At 40.7% G+C, this 17,850-nt stretch overlaps 1 protein-coding gene across 2 annotated transcripts in view; it reads left to right on the top strand.

The window, feature by feature from the left end:
• Positions 1-17,850, top strand: part of xpo6 (exportin 6) — a 64,601-nt gene that overhangs the window by 24,548 nt on the left and 22,203 nt on the right. Inside the window, exons 6-12 of one of the 2 annotated variants that reach the window (XM_024414801.2) lie at positions 71-148; positions 435-951; positions 6,295-6,421; positions 6,690-6,799; positions 7,228-7,336; positions 7,545-7,637; positions 7,932-8,001. In XM_024414801.2, the coding sequence (XP_024270569.1) occupies positions 71-148; positions 435-951; positions 6,295-6,421; positions 6,690-6,799; positions 7,228-7,336; positions 7,545-7,637; positions 7,932-8,001 (1,104 nt within the window). The remainder of the gene's footprint in view (positions 1-70; positions 149-434; positions 952-6,294; positions 6,422-6,689; positions 6,800-7,227; positions 7,337-7,544; positions 7,638-7,931; positions 8,002-17,850) is intronic. The other variant, XM_024414802.2, reaches the window with a different exon arrangement.

The following is a 17,850-nucleotide window of genomic DNA, read 5'->3' on the forward strand; positions in this document are numbered from 1 at the left end:
GTTCTGTGGATTCTAGTGATGTGATATGTGCACATCCATAATATCACTTCTCTACATTTCTACACTGCAGGTATCCTGGAGACGATTTGGGATAAGCACAGTGTTACGGCTGCCACCCCCCCTCCCTCTCCCACCTCAGGAGAAAGTGGTGAGAATGTGGGCTATAAATCAGGGGGCACATTTAATTCCAGAAAGTTGTTCACACCCTTTACGGATCTCATTAGATTGTATAGGTTATGCTACTGCTTTAACCCACCCAGTCATCTTAGATCTACAAGGGGGAGTGAACAATGGGGGAGGAGAGGAGACAACTGTGCTAAGTGTGTTTGTGAAGGTTGTATGACAATGTGTGTGTATTTGAGAGAGGGAGCGGGACTGGGAGAGATGATGTTAACCCAGCCTTTCTTTTGTCCTCGTCCCCCCTCCCTTTTAAGCAGAGTTGCTGGGCAGTCTATTGCAGGGCACCCATTACTCCAAGCTGCTATCCCAGCCCATCCCAGCACTGGATGATGACAGTCAACAGTTGTGCTCCCTAGCTCTGGAGTGTCTGGCCCACCTATTCAGCTGGATCCCCCTTTCTACCAGCATCACTCCTTCCCTCCTCGCCTCTATCTTCCACTTTGCCCGTTTTGGCTGTGACCTGCGGGTCAAGCCCAAGACTCCCCCTTCCATCTACTCGTCGTGCTCGTCCAATGGCGAGCATGCTCCCCCTGCCAATGGCGGCGGTCGGCCCGGGCATCAGATGGGCGGCAGCGGGCAGGTGGACAGGTCGCGGCTGGGAGTGCTCGCCATGACGTGCATCAACGAGCTGGTGTCCAAGAACTGTGTGCCCCTAGACTTTGAGGAGTACCTACTGAGGATGTTTCAGCAGACCTTCTTCCTGCTACAGAGGCTGACGAGGGAGAACAACGCGCATACCGTCAAGAGCCGGCTGCAGGAGCTGGACGAGAGGTAGGCCCACACATGGAATTAAATAGAACACATACAGTACACAATGCCTTCAGAAAGTATTCACACCTTTCTACTTTTTCCACATTTTGTTGTTACACGGTAGGATTAAAATATATATATTTTTTTCAATGATCAACACTAAATACACTGTCAAAGTAGAAGAGAAATTCTAACATTTGGATTAAAAATATATGTATATATGAGAAATGTATGTATATGTAGATGTGTATATATATGTATGTATTTTTTAAAAGTATTTAACCCCCTGAGTCAATACATGTTAGAATCACATTTGGCAATGATTACAGTTGAGTCTTTCTGGGTAAGTCTCTAAGAGCTTTCTACACCTGAATTGTGCAACGTTTCCCCATTTATTATTTTCAACATTCTTCAAGCTCTGTCAAATTGGTTGTTAATCATTGCTGGACAACCATTTTCAGGTCTTGCCAAAGATTTTCAAGCAGATTAAAGTCAAAACTGTAACTCGGCCACTCAGGAACATTCACTTTCTTCTTGGTAAACAACTCCAGTGTAGATTTGGCCTTGTGTGGGTTATTATCCTTCTGAAAGGTGAATTAATCTTCCAGTGTCTGGTGGAAAGCAGACAAACAGGTTTTCCTCTCCATTCCATTTCTTTTTATCCTGAAAAACTCCCCAGTCCTTAACAATTACAAGCATACCCATAACATCATGCAGCCACCACTATGCTTGAAAATATGGAGAGTGGTAGGTACTCAGGACAAAATGTTAATTGCTTTGACACATTTTTTGCAGTATTACTTAAGAGGTTAAGTGCCTTGTGGCAAACAGGATGCCTGTTTTGAAATATTTGTATTCTATACAGGCTTCCTTAATTTGACTCTGTCACTTAGGTTAGTATTGCGGAGTAATGTAGCGCCAATGTTGTTGATCCATCCTCAGCTTTCTCCTATCACAGCCATTAAACTCTAACTGTTTTAAACTCGCCATTGGCCTCATGGTGAAATCCCTTCCTTTCTGGCAACTGAGTTAAGGACTCTGTTATCTTTTGTAGTGACTGGGTGTATTGATTAGGGCAGACCCCATTTTTAGTCAACTGGTCGATTGTTTGTTCGATATGCTTTTGGTCGACCGAGATTACTTTAGTCGAGCAGAACGCAATGTTTTTTTCTTTCTTTCATGGTGAACAGGACACCTGTCTTATTTGTTGTGGAGGCCACGGGGATGGCACAGTCCATCTAAGACACGTGATATTGAAATTGTATGGTTGCCTCATGCAACCGCAATATGTCGGATAAAGCAATTTCACAGATTTGGCTATTTTTAATCTATGCTATGCTGCAATAAAAGCTTTACCGCTTTTTTCCCGTTAGAACAAACTGGTATTACTTATTTATTTAGCGTTAACACTGTTTCAAATAGGCAGAAAAATTATATTGTAATCTAACAGCACCTGTTTGTCACACATAATATGCACACAGCTCTCACTCCTGTACCTTAATTTTTCTTGCTTTCCTTGTTATTATTACAATTATTATTATGATCGTCATTATAATAATAAGTAATGTCGTTATCATTAGCAGGCTACTCTTTAGCCTTGTATAACCAAAATCAAGCTGTAGGCCTAAGAGGGAGTCCTGTTTAGTCTTAATACCGTAACTTACTTAGGCATATATTTCAATATGTATGTTAATGTATCAATCAATTCATTCGTTCATGCCATCACACAAAATACGGGACATTCATGTTTTGAAATACAATCAAGCATTTTAGTTTTAAAATTAAATAACTAAGGGAGCTTTCAATAAATGGCCAAAACAATAAATAAACCACAATTCACAAATGCATGCTACTCTTTTTGTCTGCTGTATCAAAGGCTTTATATATTAATTATTTTGTTGGCACAGACTCTCTGGTACACTTATTTAGTGGTTGCAATGTTCCAAATGGTCCGAATTTGTAAATATATTGTAATCTAACAGCAACTGTTTGGCACACACAATACTCATGCAACGCTTGCTCCAATACCCTCCTCTTTCTTGATCTGCAGTAGGTTCCACAACTAAGTCAAATGTCTTCCACAGATCTGACTTCCCCTTTCCCCCCTGAGCAACCAGTAAACATTTGCCCGTTTCAAATGTATTTTTCACGTCCTCCGCATCCAATTTGCTGTCGACATTACTGTGTATGGAGTTAGTTATAATTTATTGATGTAATTGATCGCATGCGATGCACGTAAAGAGAGCGATGGTTACGGGAATCAAATGTTTTTCCTAAACAAATTAGAGTTTTCAGTAACAGAACTTTTCAGTCAGAAATAAGAAACTTTGTTGCAGCTTCAGAACAGACAGTGCAATAAACACTTGCTGTATATGTGGAGTTTCTTCCCTTCTCTGCAGATCCTCTCAAGGTCTGTCAGGTTGGATGGGAAGCATTGCTGCACAGCTATTTTCAGGTCTCCAGAGATATTATATTGTTTCAAGTCTCTTGAAACTGGCTGGGCCACTCAAGGACATTGAGACTTGTCCCGAAGCCACTCCTGCGTTGTCTTGGCTGTGTGCTTAGGGTCATTGTCCTATTGGAAGTTGAACCTTTGCCCTAGTCTGAGCTCTTGAGCAGGTTTTCATTAAGGATCTCTGTACTTTGCTCGTTCATCTTTCCTTCGATCCTGACTAGACTCCCAGTCCCTGCCGCTGAAAAACATCCCCACAGAATGATGCTGCACCACCATGCTTCACCGTAGGGATGGTGCTAGGTGTCTTCCAGACGTGACGCTTGGCATTCAGGCCACATAGTTCAATCTTGGTTTCATCAGACCAGAGAATCTTGTTTCTGATGGTCTGAGAGGTTCCTAGGTGCCTTTTGGCAAACTCCAAACGGGCTGTCATGTGCCATTTACTGACTTCTGTCTGAACACTCTTACCCTAAAGGCCTGATTGGTGGAGTGCTGCAGCGATTGTTGTCCTTCTGGAAGGTTCTCCCATCTCCACAGAGGAGCTCTGTCAGAGTGACCATCGGGTTCGAAACCACTGTGTTCGTGGAGACCTTGAATGCTGCAGCCGTTTTTTGGTACCCTCCCCCAGATTTTTGCCTCGACACAGTCCTGTCTCGGAGCTCTACACAGACAATTCTTTTGACTTCATTACATGCACTGTCAACTGTGGGACCTTATATAGACAGGTGCGCCTTTCCAAATCATGTCCAATCAATTGAACTGACAAATCAAGTTGTAGAAACATCTCAAGGATGATCAATGGAAACAGGATGCACCCGAGCTCAATTTCCAGTGTCATAGCAACGGGTCTGAATACTTACGTAAAAAAGGTATTTCTGTTATTTTATAAATTAGCAAAATGTTCTTAACCTGTTTTGCGTTGTCATTATGGGGTGTGTAGATTTGATGAGGAAATAAAATAATTTAATCAATTTTACAATAAGGCTGTAAATTAACTAAATGTGGGAAAAGTCAGGTGATCTGAATACTTTGCGATGGCCAAATTGCAATATTCAATCATTTTTTTACATATTAAATAGCAGACTACACCAAATGGCATTGCTTTTAGGGGTGGAGTTGATTATTCTGATTTGGAGAAGTACTTTAATTACATCATACTTAAAAAAAAAATCTAAAAATAGAAATATAAACACAACATGTAAAGTATTAGTCACATTTTTCATGAGCTGAAATAAAAGATCCCAGAAATGTTCCATACTCACAAAAAGCTTATTTCTCTCAAATTTTGTGCACAAATTTGTTTAAATCCCTGTTAATGAGCATTTTAGCCTGTTTTCAAGATAATCTATCGAATTTGGCAGTACATCCAACCGGCCTCACAACCGCGGACCACGTGTAACCACGCCAGCCCAGGACCTCCACATCGAGCTTTTTCACCTGCGGGATCATCAGAGTAATAAAGCCCTTTTGTGGGGGAAAAACCCATTCTAATTTGCTAGGCTTGGCTCCCCATCCAACCATGGCTTTGCCCCTGCCCAGTCATGTGAATGAAATCCATAGAATAGGGCCTAATAAATGTATTTCAATTGAATGATTTTCTTTATAAGAACTAAATCAGCCAAATCTTTCAAATTGATTCATGTTGTGTTTTATACTTTGCTTCAGTATAACATAACTCACTGCTTAAATATAACAGGTCATCAGTGTCGTTTTCACAAAATATTCTGGTTTTCTGTTTGCATAGTGTTTTGACGGCGACATCAGATGTGTATCATGGAGACAGAAAAAACAATGTGGTGCTTTTTCCACGTGTCTCTAGTCTTTTAAATAGTTTGTTAGACAAAAGTTAATATTTTGAGGAAATAAGTGTAATCTATATTGAAGTGAGCCTTTTTGTGCTGCTAACACATCTTCTGGTGCATCAAATACTTTGTCAGATACTTCCTTGATGCCATTAAGTGCATCGGATTGCCTGGCTTGTCAGCACAGGTAGACTTTTTAGAAGGGGCTGGGGAAGGCTTTGAGAGGAGTGGTCAGTGCTTGACTTGGATATAAAGAGTACCGGCACCTATTTCAGTCCACTTCAAGTCTGCTATTTCTGTTCAGTGCAGAATTTGAATACCTCAGCCCCTAGAATCAAATCAAGTAGCTGGCCAATGCATTCACGATTTGGTTATTGGTTCAGAAATTTAGCCAGAGACCTCAATATAAAGTAGAGCCTGACCAATATGGGGCCAGGTAGCCTAGTGGTTAAGAGGGTTGGGCCAGTAACCGAAAGGTTGCTGGTTCAAATCCTCGAGGCAACTTTGTGAACAATCTCTGGCCTTGAGCCGGCCATTAAGTCACTCTGCATAAGAGCTTCTGCTAAATGAGTAAAATGTTGTTGTTTTTTTAAATACACAAATTCCGATATGTCTGCCGACAAGTCTTCCAGCCATGGACCAGTTTTCTGCACATATTGTGGTCCTGAGGAAATACAGTCCCACAAAGATGGAATCGGCATTCAAATTCTATCATTTGAAAAATAAACTTGATTAAACTAAAGAGGCTAGAAGGGATCTTGGAAACTACATTGGTCTTTTTTTTTTTTAAACCTTAAGTTTTGAACTTGATGTGTCAGTGTATGGCTCATTCCATGCATAATATACTATCTGCAGTCCTTTCCAATTCCCAGGGGAGAAAGTCGCAGAATCCTTATGTACACATGTCTGGGGGACAAAAAGGCATTCTAGTCATGGAATGACCCACATCTGACGTTGTACACAAAACTACTATCTGAAATTATACAAAACCTTTTTCTCCATCCATTGTAAAGGCAGGTAAAAGGCCAAAACAGGCCAATATCAGTCAACCAATATATCAGTGTGACTAATGCAAAGATATGTGGCACTCTCTCCCTCTGTCTGCAGTTATGTAGAGAAGTTCACTGACTTTCTGCGCCTGTTCGTCAGCGTGCACCTTCGGCGGATCGAGTCCAACGCTCAGTTTCCTGTGGTGGAGTTTTTAGCCCTACTTTTCAAGTACACTTTCAATCAGGTAGCACATCCTTTCAGCCATTTTGTTTACTTTCTACATTTGCCTTTACGCTGCTCACAGGGGCTGCTGACACTAAAATATCCTATGGAAGTATGCGCGTACTACAGTATCGTATACCGCAATTGGGGAAAGATTAGAGAAAAAGAACTCTGCAGCAGGCCAAGATGGCTTCCATAATAATATTACCTAGAGTTTGACTGTTGAGGAATCAGAAACCTCTGTCATGTACTGTAGAGAAAATAACTGCTCTTCTGCTCTATCGTTCTAGCCCACCCACGAAGGCTATTTTGCCTGTTTGGACATCTGGAGTATCTTCTTGGATTATTTAACCACTAAAATCAAAAGTAGGCTGGCTGACCGAGATGGTGTGCTGAACAGGTACAACTGAATGGATGTAATGTCACTTTCAGTGTTGTTCTGGTTCTACTTGTATATAAAGCAAAGGAGTTTGGATGTACTATCAATAATGCCTTCTGATGCGTGAAACATTTATGGATCAGTGTCTGTAATGCAAGGTTCTTCAACTTTGATCTTGGAGAGCTACTGGTTGTGCAGACTTCTCCCAGCACGCCACTTGATCAACACACCTGATTCAAGTAATCAACTAACCATATCATCCAGTCTGGGATATTATTAGCGGAGTCTGTCTTACTGAAGGGCTTAAACGAAAGCCTGCACACCCAGTAACCCTTGAGGGCCAGAGTTGCTTTAATGTTTTAATATGGTTCTGTCTTTAGTTACTAGCCTCTTGTATGATGCTGCTTCTTCTATTGGCTGCTAATCTGGCCTCTTGTGCGGTCCTACAGGTATAAGGACGCTTTAGTGCTGCTATTAAGAGAGGTTCTCAACCGAATCCAATTCCGATATAACCAAGCCCAGTTAGAGGAGCTGGATGATGAGACCTTGGATGATGATGTAAGAGGCTTTACTTCTCGCACTGCTTTCGTCAGTTGTGCTGAGAATTATATTTGTCTGCACCTTTATTGCCTAGTGTGAAATAGTTAACTCCAAAAGGAACATTTTGATGTCCCCATTATCACATGTATTACAAACGTGTATACACTTAGACTGCTTGTTTTTCCTCAACCTGTATCAATAGTTAAACTCTTTGTGCTTACCATAGCAACAGACTGAATGGCAACGGTACTTGCGGCAGAGTCTGGAGGTTGTTGTCAAGGTGATGGAGCTGCTGCCGTCCCATGCCTTCGCCACGTTGGTGAGTGTTCTCCTTGTTTGTTTTTATTCCTGGAAAATCCCAAAAAAGGTCAACACACTGAAATGCGCCTAATTAATAAAATGTGGATGATTTTAAAGGTGGTATTATGCACATTGAATGTGCAGGCCTTTTTTGTCTGGTTCATGTATCACCTTTCACCCTGCAATAGTTTAATGTGATGTGCTTATGACAACATGATGTTGTCTTCAAGACAAAACACCTGACAAACATTGATTTTGGAGTTAACTATTTCTTAAACCCCTGACTCCTGAACCATTTCTCTCTCTCTCTCAGTTCCCTGTCCTTCAAGAGGACTTGGATGTGTACCTGGGTTTGCAGCAGTTCATCGTCACTTCAGGAACAAGTGGGTGAACATTTTTGCATGAGACAACATTTTATTCATCATATGCACAGAATACAGAGGAGTGTTAACGGTCCAATGAAATGCTTACTTGCGAGCTCGGCAGTAAAGTGAAAAAAAAAATACATATACAGTTTACATACTTAGGTTGGCGTCTAACTCGTTTTTCAACCACTCCACACATTTCTTGTTAACAAACTATAGTTTTTGCAAGTCGGTTAGGACATCTACCTTGTGCAAGTAATTTTTCCAAAAATTGTTTACAGACAGATTATTTCACTTATAATTCACTGTGTCACAATTCCAGTGGGTCAGAAGTTTACATACACTAAGTTGACTGTACCTTTAAACAGCTTGGAAAATTCCAGAAATTGATGTCATAGCTCTAGAAGCTTCTGATAGGCTAATTGACATCATTTGAGTCAATTGGAGGTGTACCTGTGGATGTATTTCAAGGCCTACCTTCAATCTCAGTGCCTCTTTGCTTGACATCATGGGAAAATCTAAAGAAATTAGCCAAGACCCCAGAATAAAATTGTAGACCTCCATAAGTCTGGTTCATCCTTGGGAGCAATTTCCAAACGCCTGAAGGTACCACGTTCATCTGTACAAACAATAGTACGCAAGTATAAACACCATGGAACCATGCAGCTGTCATACCGCTCAGGAAGGAGACGCGTTCTGTCTCCTGGAGATGAACGTACTGAGAAAAGTGTAAATCGATCCCAGAAGAACAGCAAAATACCTTGTGAAGATGCTGGAGGAAACGGATACAAAAGTATCTATACTTTAAAAGGAGTCCTATATCGACATAACCTGAAAGGCCGCTCAGCAAGGACGGAGCCACTGCTCCAAACCGCCATAAAAGGCCAGACTACGGTTTGCAACTACAAATGGGGACAAAGATTGTACTTTTTGGAGAAATGTCCTCTGGTCTGATGAAACAAAAATAGAACTGTTTGGCCATAATGACCATTGTTATGTTTGGAGGAAAAAGGGGGAGGCTTGCAAGCCGAAGAAAACCATCCCAACTGTGAAGCACGGGGGTGGTAGCATCATATTGTGGGGGTGCTTTGCTGCAGGGGGGACTGGTGCACTTCACAAAATAGATGGCATCATGAGGATGGAAAATTGTGAAAATATTGAAGCAACATCTCCAGACATCAGTTAAAAGTTCCAGCTTGGTCGCAAATGGACATTGACCCCAAGCATACTTCAAAGGTTGTGGCAAAATGGCTTAAGGACAACAAAGTCAAGGTAGTGGAGTGGCCATCACAAAGCCCTGAGCCCAATCCAATAGAACATTTGTGGGCAAAACTGAAAAAGCATGTGTGAGCAAGGAGGCCTATAAACCTAACTCAGTTACACCAGCTCTGTCAGGAGGAATGGGACAAAATTCACCCAACTTATTGTGGGAAGCTTGTTGAAGGCTACCTGAAACGTTTGACCCCAAATTAAACCATTTTAAAGCAATGCTACCAAATACAAATTGAGTGTATCTAAACTTCTGACCCACTGGAAATGTGATGAAAGAAATAAAAGCTGAAATAAATCATTCACTCTACTATTATTCTGACATTTCACATTCTTATAATAGTGGTGATCTTAACTGACCTAAGACAGGGAACTTTTACTAGGATTACATGTCAGGAATTGTGAAACTTAGTTTAAATGTATTTGGCTAATGTGTTTGTAAACTTCCGACTTCAACTGTGTGTGTGTGTGTATATATTTATATATATATATATATATATATATCTCAGCTAAAGTTTTATTTAGGCCTTTTAGCCCAGAGATGTTGTACTTTTTTTGTCACTCAAAATATCACATTAATACACATTTAGAAATGGCAAAGTGTATAGAATTGCAGAAAATAAGCTTTAAAGGTGCAAAATTCTCTCCACTAACAAGAGGGGTGTGAACAGTGTGTAATGAACAGTGCTTGTGCCCATAAAAATAGGCATGTGTGTGTGCAGGGGGGAGGCACAGGATGTAACCCAATGCTGGCAGCCCCCCCAAGTGAAAACTTTGGGAACCCCTTCATTATATGATGCGTTCTCAGAACGGGTGAGCCTAGTATGGTGTTATTTTTAGCCCACTACATTCGTTTTTACTATACAGTCCCCTCTAAATCGTATGTAGTACATTTAGTAGTAATAGTATGTTATATCCATCGAGGAACTTTAAACTTTAAACTGCAGACAGTCTCCTCTGCAGCCCCGATGTGGGTGGAGGTGTCTGGAACAGTGCGTAGTGAATGTCTACACGCCCCTTTCAGTCTTCATGTTGCTGCCTTAAAAATAATTAAATACAAATGATCTACACAACCAACTCCACATTTGAAAAGTGAGAGTACATTACAGAAATGTTACTAATTAATAATATAATAAAAAACAAAGAGTAAAATGAGAAGTTTGCATTTTTTACAAACAAATCTATTTTATTTTTTTATGTAATTGGGATATTATAGAAGGGTTCTGACTTTTTTGAGATTTCCCTTGTTTTTGAGAAACTTGCCCAACCAGTGAATCAATTCCTCATCCAGTGCAGTATGGGGGGCTCAAAGGCTTTTTTTTTTCCCTCTGCATTGTTGGTAAGGGCCTGTAAGCATTTCACTGTTTCACGGAGAGTGGACGGAGAGTTGTCACAACTAAATGCAATATAACGTTGTGGATGAAGTTTGGAATTAGGTTTTCAGTAGCCTAGTTGCGAACCAGGCTTCTCTAAAACGGGAAGCCGGAGGAAATTCCATGACAAAAACTCTTCTAAAGAGGGGTCGGAACCCAATGTAAATCAGTGACACGTCAAACCAATCAAATTCCTTGCTTAGGCGGAGATCCAAAGGTGCTGAACAGAATTGTGCCATAGGAGCAACAGTTCGTGAGGAACAAAAATTTCAACAAAACCAGCACTGGTGACACAACATTTTAGAAGGTTTGCAGTATGCTGGTTTTCACAGGATTTCTCTGTTATTTCGAGATTGCGCTAAAGCTGCAGCAAGAAGGGAGAAATGGTCTAATATGCTTGTCATTTCAATATTTAAAATTTTAGGGTGAAGGCTCTTCATAAACAACTCTTCATAACCAAGTTTTTGAAACATGTTGTGATTACAGATTTCAATAACAACAGGGGAGGGGGGGTTGCATAGGGGGTGTATATATTCAGCAGCCTGATGGTCTGAGGGTAGAAACTATTGGCCAGTCTTCCAGTTTTTGCCATGATGCTCCTGCACTGCCCACCTCTGAGTGATTGAAGTGTTGAGAACAGGGCATGGTTGGAGTCCCTGATGATCTTCTTGGCCTTCCTGCGACACCTGGTGTCCTTTAGGGCAGGCAGTGTGCATCATCCACAAAAATAATGATGATGCATCAATGCTGCAGACATTTTGGTACCCTTCGCCAGCTCTGTGCTTCGACACAATCCTGTCTCAGAGCTCCACGGACAATTGCTTCGACCTCATGGATTGTTTTTGCTCTGATGGTCTGAGGGTAGAAACTATTGGCCAGTTTTTGCCATGATGCTCCTGCACTGCCCGCGTCTGAGTGATTTGAAGTGTTGTACACTTATATACACAGGTGGTTCTTTTTTACCTTTTATTTAACTAGGCAAGTCAGTTAAGAACATTCTTATTTTCAACGATGGCCTACCGGGAACAGTGGCCTTGTACAGGGGCAGAACGACAGATTTGTTTTACCTTGTCAGCTCGGGGTTTTGATCCAGCCTTTCGGTTACTGGCCCAATGCTCTAACCACTAGGGTACCTGCCGCCCCGTTTACCTTTCCAAATAATGTCCAATCAATTGAATTTACCACAAGTTGTAGAAACATCTCAAGGATGATCAATGAAAACAGGATGCATCTGAGCTCAATTTCGAGTCTCATAGCAGTGTCTGAATACTTATGTAAATAAGATTTTTACAAATAATTGTATACATTTTGGAATTAATCTAATGTAACAAAATGTGGAAAAAGTCGAGGGGTCTGAATACTTTCCTAATGTACTGTATCTACCTCAATTACTTAATACCCTTGTAGATTGATCTGGTACTGGTACTCCCTGTATATGGCTCCATTCTTGTGTATTTTATTCCTTGTGTTAAGATTTTTCTTTTAATTATAATTTGTTTAACTCTGCGTCGTTGGGAAGGGCAATGTTCCCTCTAAACTGTGTGCGTGCGCAGCCTCTTTCTTCCTTTAGTCAATGCTGCGCAGAGACGCAGGAGATTGAACGTTACTGAGTTCGCTCCATTAGTTTGCACTATATAAATCAATGTTTTTTTGTGATAAAGTCAACATTATATCACCCCCTTTTCAATGCAACAAACAAAAAAATATTTAACTTTGCAAGATTGAGTCTGGGGTTTTGTTGTAGGCAGAGCCAGAGCGCAGCGGAATTCTATTGGCGAGGCTAGCACAGACTTTAAATCACCCTCGAGTGAATGCGTTTTTCAGATCCGTGCATGTGCACATTTGTTTATATTCTTTGGTAGTTAGCGATTTATTAGCCCAGTCGTAGATAAGTATAGGTCAACAACGGCGGGTTACTGCTTCCAACAAGATCACAAAAAGTGTAGGCTACATTTCAAGCCATCTTTGAAAAGCCAGTCAGTTAAAAAGTTTATGCCTTAATTAAAGGGGCGGTGTTGTATTTTGACAGGCTTGAATATGCAGATAAACCAATAGGCAGAAGAGAAGCCTACATCGTCTAATTCTCTGTATGGTAATAATAATACATTTTATTTTGTAAAGTGGTGTCTTGTATCATACAACACAATGTAATTTACAGTCACCTATTTGGTCCATGTTACAGACCAACAAAAAAATCATGAATTAATGTCAAGCCCTTCATAATGAAAAACGTTTTTAAAAGTCTCATGCAATTGAACACCATATAAAGGCCACTATAGGTTATATCACCGAAATCAAAAGCTAAACTCAGTAAAAACAAAAGAAGTGCCCCTTTTTCCGGACCCTGTCTTTCAAAGATAATTCGTAAAAATCCAAATAACTTCACAGATCTTCATTGTAAAGGGTTTAACACTGTTTCCCATGCTTGTTCAATGAACCATAATCAATTAATGAATATGCATCTGTGGAACGGTCGTTAAGACAGTAACAGCTTACAGACGGTAGGAAATTAAGTTCACCGTTATGAAAACTTACACTGAACCCAAACCGGCTGTGCGCGTGCATACAGTTATTTTGCCCTCCCTCACCAAACTTGATCACGACACACAGGTTTAAAAATCATACACTCTAAACCAATTACATAAATTTGGGGACAGGTCGAAAAGCATTAAACTTTTATGGCAATTTAGCTAGCTAGCTTGCACTTGCTAGCTAATTTGTCCTATTTAGCTAGATTGCTGTTGCTAGCTAATTTGTCCTGGGATATAAACATTGAGTTGTGCATTTCAGGTAAAATAACAAGGTCCTCTACTCAGACAATTAATCCACACATAAACCGATCATCCGAATCGTTTCTAGTCTTCTCTCCTCCTTCCATGCTTTTTCTTCTCTGGACTTTATATTGCTATTGGCAACTTTCATAAATTACGTGCATTACCGCCACCGACCTTGTTTGTCTTTCGGTCACCCACGTTTTTTCTCACTGGGGTTGATGGTCGGATTCGCGTTTATTGTCGAAGGAATGAGGGTTACACCGAGGCCTGTACTCTGGAGCGGGATCGAGGTGGAGGGTCCGTCATGGTCGGGGCGGTGTGTCACAGCATCATCAGACAGGGCTTGTTGTCATTGCAGGCAATCTCAGCGCTGTGCATTACAAGGAAGACATCCTCCCTCATGTGGTACCCTTCCTGCAGGCTCACCCTGACATGACCCTCCAGCATGACAATGTAGGGCCAGCCATACTGCTCATTCTGTGTGTGATTTCCTGCAAGACAGGAATGTCAGTGTTCTGCCATGGCCGGCGAAGAGCCCGGATCTCAATCCCATTGAGCACGTCTGGGACCTGTTGGTTCGGAGGGTGAGGGCTATGGCCATTCTCCTGAGAAATGTCCAACAGTAACATTAAGGGGTTTGATATCCAGGACTTAAAAACAAAAGTGTAATGTCCGGGAACATGCAGGTGCCTTGGTATAAGAGTGGGGTAACATCTCACAGCAAGAACTGGCAAATCTGCAGTCCAGATTCGGAGGTGATGCACTGCAGTACTTAATGCAGCTGGTGGCCACACCAGATACAGACTGTTACTTTTGATTTTGTCCACCCCTTTGTTCAGGGACACATGATTCCAATTCTGTTAGTCATATGTCTGAACTTATGTTTGTCTGTTGTTGAATCTTATGTTCATACAAATATTTAGACATGTTAAGTTTTCTGGAAATGAACGCAAAAATTAGTTTTTGAGAGTTTATTTCCATGTGAACATTTTATGGGATTTGCGCCTCTTGTTTTGTCGGTATTGTCGCTATTATGCTCAAGTTGCTACAATAGCCTATTGGATACTGTCTAAAACTAAGTGTACAGCCTCAGTTTATACACAAAAAATTCAGCTCCCAAGATCTAAAATCTGCTCAGTGCCCCAAAAATGTTATTTTACTTTGGAACATTGCTTGTAAGCAAGCATTGCTACACCCCTTGTATTCCGCCCATGTGACATAAAATGTTATTTGCATTGCCGATGCATGCCATATGATAAGCTGCGAAATGGTTTCACATATAGTGCCATTCAAAAGTCTGGACACACCTACTCATTTAAGGGTTTTTCTTAATTTTTTACTATTTTCTACATTGTTGAATAATAGTGATGAAATAACACATGGAATCATGTAGTAACCAAAAAAGGGGTAAACAAATCAAAATATATTTTTGATTCTTCAAAGTAGCCACCCTTTGCCTTGATGACAGCTTCGCATACTTTTGGCATTCTCTCAACCAGCTTCATGAGGAATGCTTTTCCAACAGTCTTGAAGGAGATGCTGATCACTTGTTTGCTGTTTTTCCTTCACTCTGCAGTCCAACTCATCCCAAACCATCTCAATTGGCTTGGGGTTTGGGTGATTGTGGAGGCCAGGTCATCTGATGCAGCATTCCATCACTCTCTTTCTTGGTCAAATAGCCCTTAAACAGCCTGGAGGTGTGTTGGGTCATTGTCCTGTTGAAAAACAAATGTTAGTTCAAGTGCAAACCAGATGGGATGGCGTATCACCGCAGAATGCTGATTAAGTGTGCGTTGAATTCTAAGTAAATCACAGACCGTGTCACCAGCAAAGCACTATCACACCACCTCCATGCTTCATGGTGGGAACCACACATGCGGTAGATCAGCCGTTCACCTACTTTGTGTCTCACAAAGACACAGAGGTTGGAACCAAAAACCTCAAATATGGACTCATCAGACCAAAGGGCAGATTTCCACTGGTCTAATGTTCATTGCTTGTGTTTTTGGTCCCAAGCAAGTCTCTTCTTATTGGTGTCCTTTAGTAGTGGTTTCTTTGCAGCAATTCGACCATGAAGGCCTGATTCACGCAGTCTCCTCTGAACAGTTGATGTGTCTGTTACTTGAACTGTGAAGCATTTTTTTGGGATGCAATCTGAGGTGCAGTTAACTCTATTGAACTTCTCCTCTGCAGCAGAGGTAACTCAGGGTCTTCCTTTCCTGTGGCGGTCCTCATGAGAGCCAGTTTCATCATAGCGCTTGATGGTCTTTGCAACTGCACTTGAAGAAACTTTCAAAGTTCTTGATGTGTCCCATATTGACTGACCTTCATGTCTTAAAGTAATGATGGACTGTTGTTTCTCTTTGCTTATTTGTGTTGTTCTTGCCATAATATGTACTTGTTCTTTTACCAAATAGCTATCTCCGCTACACCACACCTACCTTGTCACAACACAACTGATTGGCTCAAACGCATTTAGAAGGAAAGCAATTCTACTAATGAACTTTTAACAAGGCACACCTGTTAATTGAAATGCATTCCAGGTGACTACCCCATTAAGCTGGTTGAGAGAATGCCAAGCGTGTGCAAAGCTGTCAATGCAAAAGGGTGGTTACTTTGAAGAATCAAATTTTTGTATTTGTTTCTACAATGAAGAAAATAGTAAAAATAAAGAAAAACCCATGAAGGAGTATGTGTCCATACTTTTGACTTGTACTGTATCTCATACTGAGAGTGAAAAAAAACGGATTATTGATCTTACAAATAAACAAAAAGGAAATGTTCATTTGAGAATACAACAGACACATTAAAACCAAACCCCTTCCCCTCTTCATTGCAGAATTGTGATTGATCAACATTGACACTAGTTTATTTTGTTATTAATAGTTTAACAAATAACATTTTTAAATACTTCAAAGAATCAAAACACTTAATCACTGCAAAATGTATAAATAAGCTAACTCCTATGTAAAGATTAGAGATCTTAAGTCTTAACAACAGTAGATAATTGAGTTGTAACAAGTGGGCTATTATTACTAAAGCGTTATTTCAAGTAAACAAAATTAACTCGATACCTGTGGTGGCCAACTTTGCCCCACTGATCCCTGATCTACTGGGTGAGCACACTACTATTCCAGTACAGCAGTAGCACACTTGAGGTTTAAGTTCAATCAGGTTTTAATTGCTGGGCTGAAACAGAACCCTCCACACCCAGCAGACCTCCATCCAGCAGGGTTGGCCTGCTGGTTAGGTTTAGGTTTATACATTGTGTGATGTTTAACTGTGTTTTTGTGTACATTTGCTGAAGTATGTAGGCCAATAGATACAGTGCCTTCTGAGAATATTCACACCCCTTGACTTTTTCCATATTTTGTTTCACAGCCTGAATTTAATATGGATTAAATTGAGATTTTGTGTCACTGGCCCACACACAATACCCCATAATGTCAAAGTGGAATTGTTTTTAGAAAATGTTATAAATTGATTACAAATTAAAAGCTGAAATGTCTTGAGTCTCAGTATTCAACCTCTTTTTTTATGACAAGCCCAAATACACTGTGTACAAAACATTAGGAACACCTGCTCTTTTCAATAACAGAATGACCAAGTGAAAACGAGGATCCCTTATTGATGTCACCTGTTAAATCCACTGCAATCAGTGTAGATGAAGGTGAGGAGATTAATTTAAAGGAGGATTTGTAATCCTTGAAATGAGATATTGCCTGTGTATGTGTGCCATTCAGAGGGTGAATGGGAAAGACTAGATTTAAGTGCCTTTGAACGGGGTATGGGACTTGGTACCAGGCGCATCGGTTTGTGTGTGTCAAGAACTCTGATGCTGCTGGGTTTTTCATGCTCAACAGTTTCCCATGTGTCTCAAGAATGGTCCACCAGCAAAGGATATCCAGCCAACTTGACACAACTGTGGGAAGCATTGTAGTCAACAGGCCAGCATCCCTGTGGAACACTTTCAACTTCTCGTCCATGCCCGATGAATCGAGGCAGAATGGGATGCAATTAATATTGGGGAGGTGTACGTTCAGGAGTAAAAATTAGCTGAACATATATAATGCTTTTTGGGGTTGTTAATTTTTGTCCTGTTACATACAAGTTTTGCATATCCTGCTGTACAATGGTGACACTGGCCGTTATCCCATTAAGTTGCATTGACTCACTCTGTGTGCAATAAGTGTTTAACGTGATTTTTCAATGACTACCTAATGTCTGTACACATACAATTATCTTTAAGGTTCCTCGGTGAATTTCAACCCCAGATTAAACTACAAAGACAAGGAAGCTTTTCCAATGCCTCGGAAAGGACACCTATTGGTAGATGGGTTAAAATAAACAGACATTTTAAATATCCGTTTGAGCATGGTGAAGTTATTAATTACATTATGGATGGTGTATCAATACACCCAATCACTAAAAATACACAATCGTCCTCCCTA

Source organism: Oncorhynchus tshawytscha, linkage group LG09 (assembly GCF_018296145.1).
Source record: "Oncorhynchus tshawytscha isolate Ot180627B linkage group LG09, Otsh_v2.0, whole genome shotgun sequence".
Classification (NCBI taxonomy): Eukaryota; Metazoa; Chordata; class Actinopteri; order Salmoniformes; family Salmonidae; genus Oncorhynchus; species Oncorhynchus tshawytscha.